The sequence below is a fragment of the Lactuca serriola genome, chromosome 4, assembly GCF_051521515.1.
Source record: "Lactuca serriola cultivar US96UC23 chromosome 4, Lser_US96UC23_V15, whole genome shotgun sequence".
In the NCBI taxonomy this organism is placed as follows: domain Eukaryota; kingdom Viridiplantae; phylum Streptophyta; class Magnoliopsida; order Asterales; family Asteraceae; genus Lactuca; species Lactuca serriola.
Genome location: NC_136411.1, coordinates 296938612 through 296952315, shown reverse-complemented (window position 1 = coordinate 296952315; position 13704 = coordinate 296938612). Strand labels below are relative to the sequence as shown.

The 13704-nt window shown below is 28.8% G+C and overlaps 1 protein-coding gene across 2 annotated transcripts; it reads right to left on the bottom strand.

Annotated features, from left to right (window-relative positions):
• Positions 1 to 1130: 1130 nt before the first annotated feature.
• Positions 1131 to 10471, bottom strand: LOC145097178 (uncharacterized). Of its 2 annotated transcripts, none has more exons than XM_079034699.1 (15): positions 10339 to 10471; positions 10104 to 10229; positions 5584 to 5656; positions 5201 to 5322; positions 5068 to 5121; positions 4703 to 4822; positions 4180 to 4299; positions 3931 to 4066; positions 3666 to 3836; positions 3296 to 3451; positions 2999 to 3184; positions 2161 to 2302; positions 1915 to 2074; positions 1589 to 1832; positions 1131 to 1510 (listed from the first exon to the last, which is right to left on the bottom strand). In XM_079034699.1, exons 2-15 carry the CDS (start codon positions 10205 to 10207, stop codon positions 1265 to 1267), a joined length of 2034 nt encoding a protein of 677 aa, XP_078890825.1. In that variant the 5' UTR covers positions 10208 to 10229; positions 10339 to 10471; the 3' UTR covers positions 1131 to 1264. The 2 variants fall into 2 exon arrangements, with proteins under 2 accessions (XP_078890825.1, XP_078890826.1); XM_079034700.1 differs by having other exon boundaries at positions 10104 to 10214.
• Positions 10472 to 13704: the final 3233 nt, after the last annotated feature.

Genomic DNA, 13704 nt, shown 5'->3' with positions numbered 1-13704 from the left:
GCCGACCCGTTTATATATTTATAGTATGTCGGACCTCGGTCCGATGTTGGGGTTAACCCGATGCAGTTTATATGTTTCCGGACATCAGTATGATGCCGGGGCGGTTCCGAGAAGTAGTTATGTATGCCTGATGTCTATGCGATTCATGCATGTTATGCGTTATATGTTCCGGACGTCGGTTCGATGCTGGGGTAAGCCTGATGTATGTTACTTTATATGTTATATGTTATATGTTCCGGGCTTCGGTCCGATGTCGGGGCAAGCCCGATGTATGTTATGTGTTTATGATATATACATTATGCAGTGTGTATGTCGGGGTAAGCCCGATGTCGGGCGGGGCCCGATACCAGACATGGTATGATGCCCGGCGAGGGGTGTGCAAAAAATCCGCAAAACCGAAAAACCGAGCCGAACCGGCCAATCCGAAACCGAAAAAACCGAAACCGAAAAAAACTGTAACCGAAAAAACCGGATATCAACGGGTCGGTTTTTGGTTTTCATATTTAGGTATCCGCGGATACCCGAACCGAACCGTTTGATTATATATATATATATATATATATATATATATATATATATATATATATATATATATATATATGTAGAGAGAGAGAGAGAGTAAAAAAAATATTATTTCATTAGTAATGTTTTGATTGATCTACCAGTTCAATAACCTAAATAAAAATCCATATTGACAACTCCAATTTTGTAATTCTAAATTCATTTGATTTGTTTTGAAGTGAACACCCTTATGCCGGGGTGAGCCTGATGCCTGATATGAGTCCGATGTCGGGTTCGTCCCGATGCAGCTGGGAGTAGTCCCAAAGTTATGTTATTTGTTATATGCTATGTGGATGGTGTGTGTATTTTGGGATAACTCACAAGCTTCGTGCTTACAGTTTTCAGTTTTGGTTTCAGGTACTTCAGCTAGCAAAGGGAAGTGATCGGGATGATGGCATGACACACACCACAATCTTTTTAGCCTGGGAGATCACTCTGATATTTGTTTTGAGATTTTGAGTCATTGACAGATGATATTATGTTTTGAGACACATGTTTTATGATATTCTATTATGGTGATGATTTTTTTTATTATAATAATGATTGAAAAACGAAATTTTTGAACCATGTTTTTGGGATGTTAATGCTAGTTGAAAATGTATTCATAAAGGAACTGAACCTTGCATTTCCATCCTAATGATATCAACATGAGCAACTATGCAATATATATACTCCAACTATATATAAATAACTAAATATAATTTCAGTTGTATGACTGAGGGGGCCCTTCTAGACGAATATAATCATACATGACTCCTCTAAAAGGACCCAAGCCTCTTGCTTGTGTTAAATACAATGCGTTCCTGCCTACTCGAAGTTGAGAAGACAAAACATTGATACTATACAGCCAATATAGCCCATGAATCCCATGTCGTGCAATCGCATTATCCTTCCCAATAAGCCCTGTTGTAAAGAAAGGCAAGACCCCTCTTGGGTCATTGATCCGAACCTGAAAAACAACAAAAACGAAAGATTAAGTATGAGTAATTTATGTCCAATATGGTTCAGGAAATACATAACTACATACTTGCAATTCTGAAACTGTAGCTGATGCTAATGCTAGTTGAATTGTATAGTTCCCAGTAGATCCAACATCTTCAAGATCAAAGAAAATGGTCCAAGTAGTCGGAAGGTATGTCTTATTTCCCACGTTTCTAGTTACATGAGCAAAAAACCAATCTGTTTGATATTCGTTAACACCAACCCTGTAGACCAAATCCCGATAAGGGTAGAGCTCCGTGTAACGTTCCCATAAGCCATATTGCCTAAACCTGAAGTAAATCAAGTTCAATCCACATTAGGGTTTTCTGATTTGAAAATGAAATTAAAGTAGATCAAGAGAAAAGAGCTAACGATTCTGTTCTTTGGTTCGCATATAAGTTGTTCATAAGGGTTGGGTTTGGTTCAGGCACGTAGAACTCAGCTGCTGTTCGATCTGGGACACCGATTTCCCAGATTGTAGGACCATTTCTTGGTGGTTCGTATACAAGGATACCCATTCTGATTCTACTTCCTGCGCATAGTTGAAAACCCTAATCTTGTTAATCTTTCTTTAAATAGAATTGTGAAGAATGAAGCTAGACTGAATAGGGAAACAACCTTCCAAGACATTGACGACTGAGTTGTACATGTAATCCCCGATATACCCAGGAACCCAAGCATACAAGTTATAGGAACCAGGGCGGACATTTTTGATTTCGAAGTAACCTTCACTGTCAGTTTGAGTCCAAAACTGATAACCCTATTTATGAAAAGGAGAAACAAGATTAAGCTCAAGAAATGGTTACAAGTTTTTTTTTCACAATGATTGATTTAATACTTTATATATTATTCGACTATAATCAAAAGAATTTTGTGTACCCATTATGAAAGAATCATGTGCATATACAAATAAAGTAGCTACAATATTGGTCCTTGAGCACTTAGATGTTTTCAAATTTAAAAAGTCTTTTTGTATAAATTTAATCATTATTTTAGGTTTTTAACATTTTTTTGTCCGTATTCAACTAAAATTACTATATTTTTGGGACAAAAAAAGTGAAAAACAGCCATACCCAGATATAAAAATTGGTCATTAACTAGGAACAAAGGCCAAAATTGCACGAGAAAAACTTCTATGGGTAAAAGATATATATGATAAAACTATATATTTTCTACTTATTCTAATAATATAAAACGTAACTGAACTTTTGTTTAAAATGGCAACAATATATGTTGCGTAAGTAAACTAAATTTGTAGAGGTTATAAAAAGAAGATCTCTGTCACTAAGATTACAAATATAAAATTGGGTTACGCAAGTTTTCAAATAATTCTATGATAAAGTGAACAAAAACACCTTTATCTTTAAAAAATGTAACAAACTATACCCGATTCTATATTTCTATCACATACCAAAAACTACATTAACAATTATGATGAGTTGTGAGCAAACACTACCTTGTTTTCTTGTTGCCATGATCCTAGAGTACCAGGTGGAGCCAAGCCAATGTAGGCAAAGCTAGCACGAGCCAACTCTACATCACGGACGAATAGTCTTCCAGTTACTAGACCACGTTGCTGGGCACGAAGAAAGTCCAAAGAGTTTGGGAATTCATATGGCCAACTCTCGGTTTGTATGAGCATCTAATATAATTAATGCATACAAATTTATGATATTAAATAGCTAGTTAATTAATAATCGAATAATTACCTTTGCAAAGGTATAATCATAAAAAGAATTAACAAGATTGTTACCTCTTCTTTAGCATCAGACCAAAGCGAAAGAGGGTTATCTTCCGTTGTTACCGAGTTGAGATATATAAACACGGGTCCAAAAACCTTTTTCCATGGCTCACCCTCTCGAAATTTCATTCCTAAATCAATCCCGGCATAATGTGTGCTAAAAAACATCTACAATAAGATATAACATGAACTTAGAACGCCAAATAACGCAAAAAATAAAAAAAGTTAAATAAAAATAAAATGAGGATATATATCAAATACTATTGAAGCTTCTAATTAACTCTTTTCTATAACATTTTTATTAAGACAACACCAAACAATTAAATTAAGAACATGATGCATCTTTATGGAGTATATGAGGTAAAAAAAATTGGATACTTACCGATAGAGTAACGGGCCCCGCATGAGATGTGAGATCTTGCTTGACCGGGCCAGCTGTACGGAACTCATTACTTGGAGTGATCATCCAAAACCCAACAGGCGGGTCGGAACACATCCAACCGTGAACCCGGTTGTCTTTATTTTCAGTTGAGTATTGGTATTTGTCGTCCACCTGTATTTTTTTTGTTTAGAATATTGAACCCATAATTATTATTTGTCTTAAGTTATTTGATAATATATTAAAAAAATAATAATGGGAAAGCTACCTCTCCCTTGAGAAGAGAATTGGAAGGATGGGTCAAAAGTACAGCTTCAGGGTAGTCTAGAGGTTCACCCCTCTTTCGATCTTCAGAAGTAGGCATAACCCTTTGCCTTTCATCCGAAACAGCCATATATCGAAACCTTTTTTAGTCCAACAATTCAATAAATCAAATAAGTGGTTATTTTGAAACGTTTTATATTCTAAGATTTGAATAATAATAATAATAGAGCGGAATTGAATCATTTGTTCTTACAATCTTTCTTGAAGCTTGAACACGATCCGACCTTGGTAGACATCGACATCGGGCCATCCTTTTGGACGATCGAAAATCCCATAAGAGTAGAAGCCGCTTGTTCCTCGTAGGATAATAAACCTAAAAACATCAAAAATTTCAATCAAATCCAAAAAAAAACTAATGTTAAATCAAGTGTTTGCTAGATAAATTGCAAGAAAGAGCACTATATATTTTTTTTTCTATAAGATGTACAATTTTATTATCCATGATAGCAAAGTAGTTACATGATTATAGAAATATGTAATATTAGTTATGAATGTACTTATATTTCTTTATGCATAGTAGCAATATATATACTTTCGATTTCTTGATACCTAGGATGTTTTTGAGACCCCCAAAAAAATAAATAAATAAATAAATAAATAAACCTTAGTGATTGAAAAAGTAGACGATAAAAACTGATAGTTAGAAAAGTACGTTGCTATTATTGATAAAATAAACATTCTGAAGTTGGTAGCAAATAGTGAAACGTGCAACACACCTTTTGTCAATATTCAAGGAAACATGGCTGTTTTTCCGAGAAAACATCCAATGTCGTTTGAATGATAGTTCCACTTGATTCTCGTTGTTCACTACAACATCTAACTCATCGCCTGCAAGTCTACAAAACATTCGTACCAATGAAAAAAAACACAATCAGCATGACTCCAAATATTATTCATCAACAATCTTTTGGCTTTCTTGTCATTTGGTAGAAAAACTACAAAAACTATATACATACCATTTGTAAGAATCATGCAAATTGTATGTTAAAACATCAATCTTGTACAAAAAAATATTACAATATATAACAACGAATATTTTTATAAATGAGATAGATAACAAAAGGATTGTGACACAACTTACTTGTCCAAATTATCCTTCGAATCAAATGGATCACTCCAATTCACATCCCAATATCTGTAATATTAGACAAAATTACACAACTATATTCAATAAATTTTTGTAATTTGAGTTATTGTAGTAGATTTTTTCATACCCTCGATCATTGATTCCATTGTGATCATTTAAGATATTGTCAATTCCATTATAGTTTATACTGGTGACTGTGCCTTCAGGACTCAAAATGCTGATGCTAAAAATGCCATTGTCAACTACCACCTAAAACCATCATAAATTTTTATATATAATTAGTAGTTTATATATGAACAATTTTTGTAATGTTTCGAATAAAACAATTTTTCTCCATACACAACAATGTATGTGTTATAGAATTTTACAGTATAATATTTTAAAATATAATTTTTTGATTGTAAAGTAAAACATTGTTGTGTACAAATCGGCTCTCATATTATGATAATATAAAGAAAAGTATAAATATATAAACAATTATAAATAACAATAGTTATGTAAAATGTTTACTTGATCATCGTTGATATGCAATTGCACCGGAGGATATAATACCGAACCTTCTGAATTGCTCCTTAAAGCCTTTCTGCAAATATACAATACCATAAAAGACGTGAAATAAACACTAATTTATTTTCAAGTAACTACTTATCTTTTTGCATATGTTAAAAAACTATCACTTACAAAAATAATAAGACCAATGATAATATAATTTTTTGTGTGTTGGTGAAGAACAAGGTGAGTGGAAACATCACGGGGAGATTACACAAGTATATATAGAATTTTGACTTTTTGTGACAACATAACACAGGTTTTGTTTTGCTTTTGTCAATTCTCTAAAAGAAGTAAAATATTTTTGGCATGTAAATGGAAGACCCTCAAGCTTTAACTCAAAACTATGAGAACCCCCCTTATAATATATTAGTTTATTTGGTTCAACAAATCATTTTATGTATATAGAATTTAATTTTTTATTAATTTATTAATAGATTTTCATTAACTCCATATAAAAACATACTTTTTACAAGAAAAATAAATATATTAAAAAACACTGGCAAAAAGATAGAATAATACTAAATTTTCAACAACAAAGAGGAAAATCATTGCTCTAAAGAAATTAATATTATGTTTGTCTGTCACTAGCTTTTTGATTAATTTTTTTATATTTTAATATTTGACAAACCAGTAAATAGGTTATGACTAGTCTATAATATAAGCTAAAAATTTAAAATAGTATTAAAAATGAATTAATTAAAATTCAATATTGCTATATAAATACTAGAATATTAAAATAAGATTACATGAATATGCATTGAATACTACTTTATATTTTTAGTACATTCGATTTTCTTGTAAAAAAATATAAAAAATAATATGCATGTTTATATAAATTGAAAAAAATTAAGTAATAAATTCATAAAAAAAAAAGTATATATATGAATGGATATCCTACCTCTCATTTACCTTCTTTATATGGGATTCAATTAATATTGTTCTTGTATAACAATACAATATGACATCAGATTCAACAAAAATAAAAAATAAAAAATACAAAATAATGATCAATCAAATATTAAAAATAGGCTTTTATGAAAAAAAGAATTTAAAGAAAACTAGTGGAGTAGTGGACCATAATAAAATTCAAATTCATTATCTAACTAAAACCAATAGATTAAAAAAATTAAGTAAATTAACTTTTAGCATCTTTATAAAAAAAATTGAAATAAGGGGGGCTTTATATTAAATATGTTAAAGAAGAAGGGCATGACATTAAAATAAAAGAAAAGTGGTCCACGTAAACTTAAGGAAGAACACACCGCAGGAGATGATTAAAGAACGGACAAAAGAAAGATCACAAGATTGTGTTGAGACATGTGAAAAGGTTACATTGAGAATACTCACGAAATGACATGCTCACAGTAAAATTATTCTCAGTAATTATTACATCATTCTTTCTCATAAAATAAAATTTTCATGTTTAAAGGTATTGATTAGTAAGTACTAACAACTTATGTTATGGGTTACTTGCATCATTCAATTATTAGAAACTATTTTATTAATATAATTATATGTAAATGTTTATTGGAACATTGTTTAACGCATGTTAAACATGTTTCTTACTATTTGAATGTTAAACATTGTTTTATATATATATATATATATATATATATATATATATATATATATATATATATATATATATATATATATATATAACAGCTTATATATTAAAACATTTTAGGAAAATGTTTTCTACATTATCATGCACACATAGTTATATTATCAACTCAACAGTATTAGTGGAAAAAATAGGAAAAATTCGACCGACCGAAGGAAGTGCTGTAGGTTAATAAGGATATCTAAAAAAGTGGTTGCCTATTATATATATATATATTAGTTTATAACACGTGGGAACCATAGTTACAAAATAAATTAAATTTTCATAGTAAAAATTCATAAATTATTTATCAATTATTTTAAATAAATCATTAATTATGAGATATACCAAAATTTTAAAGTTATTATAACTTTAAATTTAATATATAATTAGAAAAAGATATATATATATATATATATATATATATATATATATATATATATATATAACAGCTTATATATTAAAACATTTTATGAAAATGTTTTCTACATTATCATGTATATATATATATATATATATATATATATATATATATATATATAACAGCTTATATATTAAAACATTTTATGAAAATGTTTTCTACATTATCATGCACAAATAGTTATATTATCAACTCAATAGTATTAGTGGAAAAAATAGGAAAAATTCGACCGACCAAAGGAAGTGCTGTATGTTAATAAGGATATCTAAAAAAGTGGTTGCCTATTAAAAGAATAAAATAATTTCAATTGGAAAAAAAATTATAATTTCAATTGGAAAAAAAAATATTCCTTCCACCACCACAATACAATCATCGAGTGTGTACATATATATAAACCCGTTAAGTTATTTCTTCACTAATATTTATTTGGTTTTTTGAAATTTGAATCTTCGACCTCAACCTCAAGAAGGGAGACAACACCTACTAGAACCATTTTGGTTTTCTTTTATGACAAAAAGATGTTAACTGATGTAATAATAACAATTTTTTTTGGTCTATTAAATACATTTAAAAAATAAATAACTTCAAAAGAAAAATAAATATTATTGATATTTATTTGATATATATATATATATATATATAATAGGTTATAACCCGTGGAAACTACGGTTGGTATATTCAAAAAATTTATTATATAAACGAAAAAATAATAATAAATGTCAACATAATTAAAAACAATGTATTTCAAATTGAAGTAAAGTTGAATTAATTTGATAAGTAAAGTAAGCAAATCCTTTAACATATATTTTAAAACACTTTCTTGTATACAAACTTGGAAGTTTTATTTTTCAAATTATATAAAAAATTAATATTGTAAATACCACCGTCATGGAAACGTAATTTGGAACTTTTGGATTGAGTAATATAAATATACCAAATGAAATTATCGAAAAGTAACCATAAACTTTTGTGATATAATTAGAACATATACCAATTAATGATCCATCTGGTCCCATATGTGATAAGTAACAAAAATTGCTACATATAAAGTTAATTAAGATTCAAGTTTTACACAAAAGGCCACCTGTCACAAATAAATATTTTCAAAGAACAAAATAAGGCAATTATATATTTATAGTATTTCCTGTTAAAAAACATCGGAATAGTTAAGATTCATAGAACTTGGAAAATAAATGCGTACACCGATAAAGAATTTATTAGAAAATGGTATATATAAACAAGTCATTACCACCAAACATAGGCACTTCTTTTAAGCTATAAGTTAATTAAATTTTGTTCTTTATATAATTCAAAAATTTTGGCTTTCTTATCGTAACTAGTGTCTATTTTAAAGCACTAACTATGTGTTTAAAACTTATTGTTAACAAAATGTATATATTTTAACCATTTCAATGTTCTCATACCAAATCATACCAGAAAAGCTCATATGTATTTAATACTTATGAGATGAATTACTTCGTTAGTAGTTATAAATATGTCAATTTAATGACTTGTAGTATAAGTCATAAAGTCAAAATAATAGGTCAACAAATCCAACAAATTAAAAAGCAATAAAAAGTCAAAAGAAATCTGTGCGGGTATGAGTACAAAGGAAGAAAACTCCAAAACATAGATGTATATGATTGTCTTTGTTTAAGTAGTTTTCTCTTTTTGAATATTTTTTAATTAATACAAAGATATCAAGTTTTTTTGTTTGATAAATTAAATTCTTATAACTATCAAAACGGGTTAAATTCAATAATATATACTTATCATATAAAAATTAAAACTATGAGTATCGATCATTTAATAAAGAAGACGGTAAAAGGAATCCAAAGCATTAATTGAATGAAATAAAATCAAACAAAGATGATACACACGTCAAAATAACAATCTGTACTTGAAACCATAATTTGTAAAAATTTATTGATTTAATTAATTCGATTATATATCCCGATTTCCTTCCTTTTAAATATGTTTGCCTTCTCGAGAAAAAAGGAGGTTAATTTATAATTTTTTTAATAAATTCATGAATTATGAGTGCTCAATTTTTAAAGTTACCCATGTAAAAAAGATTGCCATTTACAAAGGAAACAAAATCAAAGAAAAAAATAAAATATTTAAAATATATGACACATAAATAATAAGAGAAGAATATATATATATATATATATATATATATATATATATATATATATAATTAAATAGATATAGAAACTAATATCTTTCATTTATTTTATTGCATGCATTAGAAATCGCAATTTCTTAGCTTCCGGTAAGCCCTGAGATCAAAATTCATGGAATTTGAGGAATCGGCTCTCGTTGCCTTTTTTTTCGATCAATAACAAAACACAGGAAAAAAACAACGGGATAAAAACAAAAACAAAAACAAAAAAGATCGATGGTGCTCTTATTGTTGTTGTGAATTCAAGAAAGAGAAAGAAAGAAACTAACTTTGTAGAGACTGAGCGTTTGCAGTCAGCAGTATAGATGAAGAACTCAAGAACAGCAAAAACTAATATTCTTGTTGCTAACAACATTTCCTTCTTCTTTCCCATTTAAAACCTGCAACCTCTCCCACTATACAGTGTTGGATTCAATAAATGAATACAATATTTATAAAACAACAATAAAGAAAATGTAGAATGACTAGATGATATATATGTATATAGTTAATGACAACAATAACCTTGATTAGTGAATAGGAAAGAGGATTATTGTCTTAATGTCGTTTCAGCTTCTTCTGTAGCAGTTGCAAAAGAACACAAAACCTGTTTGCGAATCTAGCGAGAGAGCAGACCAAAGCGTATTCTGTGGGTGGGAAGGGTGGGTGGGTGAAAGGAGAGACAGTAAATACCAAGCGTTACAAATAAACTTGGTATGATTATAATCCCAATAACACTTTATTCCCTCAAAGGGTTTTGTATATTTATAATGAAATGTATTATGGTGAGTTTAGGTAGGTTTTTATTTATTAGGTATGCTGCCTTTACAAAAATCCAATTTTCAAGGTTGACTGAGGACTAAAAAATGGAAAATGTTTTGGTAAAAGCGCAATTGAAGGTTTAATTTTTTGGATGAGACTATCTATTCGATACGAAAATATTGGAGTAAATTACATTCTATATTGTTGGACTTTATATTATTAGTATTCAACATTCTTTTTCTTATTCAGACCGTTTCTTTGTGTTCGGATGTCTTAAAAAAATGTAGAGATTGTGTGATAGTTATAAAAAATATAATGACTTGTAAACTGATAAGAATAAGTTTATTTTATAACATCATTTTTTTGTGGCCTCATATGTCACATTATTTCTACACCACATCATTCACATCAACATTAAAATATTTTTCATGTCATTATTTTTTTTTTCGAGTTTTCTTTTTTCTAAATAATTATAAAAATAAGAAAAAATTTGTATTATTAAAATTAATAAAAATTTAATATATTGAATACATTACATGTATAAACATTTTTTAATAAATACTTTACATATATATTACTTTACATATTACATGTGGAACTTTAATTTAATAAAATGAAAAATATAAAATAATGACAAGTAGAAAATAGAAAATTCAAAAACCATAAAAAATGACATGTGTCCAAATGAATGAGAATAAGACATGTAACAAAAAATTCTTTATTTATCAAGAAGGATTCAATATATTAAAATATCATTAATTTTAATAATTCAAAATTTTTCTTATAAATTCAAACTTTTCAAATTGTTAAAATTCCATATTTAATTTAATTTTTTAAATAAACACATGTAATACATAATTCTCACACATAGTAAATATAATTTATAAAACATTATGTTTAAATTAATCCATAATATTTTAATTGAAAATAAAAAATTACAATATCACAAAAAAGATACAACAAATTAAAAAACATAAAAACGATCATAAAATTTAACTTTTGTTCTTAAGTTTGTCTCATATATTCGCCTTGAACAATCGTATCACTTCCTCATCTTTGGATATCATACATTCAGTGCTACTCCTAAGAATTGTCAAGTTGTTCATAATTTTTTTTTTCGCTCACATCGCTCCTTATCGGCCATTCTTATCTACAAAGTATTTTCAAATGTTCGATGACCAAATCATTTTTTCTTGTTGCAGTTGTATGTGATGTTGATACTTCGCTTCAACTTTCATCACATGCTTTGTTTTTTGGTCAACTACATTTACATGCTTTGTCGCACGCTTTGTTTCGTGGTGTCCTACCGGTCTTCGTGGATGGGAGATCTCTTCGATATCGTCCGAAATTTCATCGGTTTTAATGCTAAGGTCAATGTGAGTCTATTCGTCGGAAACGTCGACCGAACTCAACATCTCCCATGATCTCTCAGACTCGAACGTATAACCCAAATTGACTCCATATTGTGCTTTTGCGGCTTTAAACAAATCAAAGTCGTTAAAACCGTTCTCATATTCCGATTATAGCTTAGTGTAGACCAGGTTGAATTTGATGCACCTCTTATTCAATTCTCGTTGTTTACTACTTAACATATCGACATTGAAGTATAGGTTTTTTTTCAAGAAAGTGTGAAATTTGACGAGTGTCGTTTCCCAAAAATCTTGTTTCTTCAAATCACTTCCTTAAGTATCATTTATCAATGTCCTACACTATACTACCACTAAAGCGTACTCCTATAGTTTCCATCATTATGAAATGTGTTCATTTTCTATGGTAATTGTTTTCCTTTCCATATCCTATTACTTTCGGTTTTTGTTTTAGTTGTGAATACAACCAATGGTTGTGTAGTATAGTGGTTGTGTAGGTGGTGGTTCCAAGGTTGTTTGATTTGAAGATTTGGTATCGAAGATGAAGCACCAAAAAGATTTTGTCGTAAATTTGGGTGTTGTCTAAAAACATTTTGTTGGAAGTAGGGTGGGAATGGTAATTGCACCCGAGGTGAGGTAGGATTAAAATATGTTTTTTGGTATGGTATTTGCAACAAATTTTGGGAGTTTAGTAGGTTAATATAGTTCTTGTATAAGTCAAATCTAACAGGGGAGGTTGTGTACAATTGTAGGTTTGGGGTTAGTAGAGGAGTGTTTTGGGTTTTGTTTCATTTTTTTGACAAAGAGGTATTGAAATTGTATAAAATATAGAGAATGAAAAAGAATGGTATGAATAAAAATGAGGAGAATGTTATGTATGTATAGGTAAAAAAATATTATAAAAAAACCATTGGAGCCAAAGGTCGAGAGACCATTTGATGTTTTATGTGGTTGAGCAATGTTAGGGGGATAACTTGTCGTGTCATAACGCCAATGGGGGCGATGTTTTCCTGGCCTTAACGAAGTTAAGGAGGTGCCAGCCGGCTCCTCCATGAGATCATAGAACCATACCGACTAGTCTTATGAAGTTTCCAAAATACATTCATTTTTGTAAAATATAGCATCTTTTGGATGCTAATGATAAATGTCAGGTATCACTTGAAAGGAAGATAGGAATACAACTTAAATTTTCTATATTTGATGGAATCATGATCTTTAATTATATTGATTCTGATACATTATATAATACATACCCTGTTGAAAGAATGAATAACTTTTTTATAACATTGGTAGAAATGGATAGTTAAAAGAGAATGATTTTTTTAACCAGATGAATTTGAAGCATAATCTCGAATGTATTTTCTTGATTTCTAATCATTTTTATCGATCTTTATAGTATATATCATAATACATTATCGTTTAATAGTAAATTTTAGATATATTATTATTTAGAAATTGAATAATGTCGTTAATGACTAATCAAATATTTCAAAGCTTATAATTTAGTTATCAACAAGTTTTACATATATTTTTCGTCTTCATATTTGTTTAGATTTTAATATATTACCTATCAGATATTTACTCTAACATGACATCCAATTATATTAAACATAAATATCTTTAAAACTAAGTAGTTATTGATTTTATTAAGTTCTTAACCAAAACAAATTTAATTTAAAATATAACTGATTTATCAAGCTGATCATCCATGAAAACTGTAACATCCCAATATTTACGATAAATTTTTTAATTTTTAAATTAA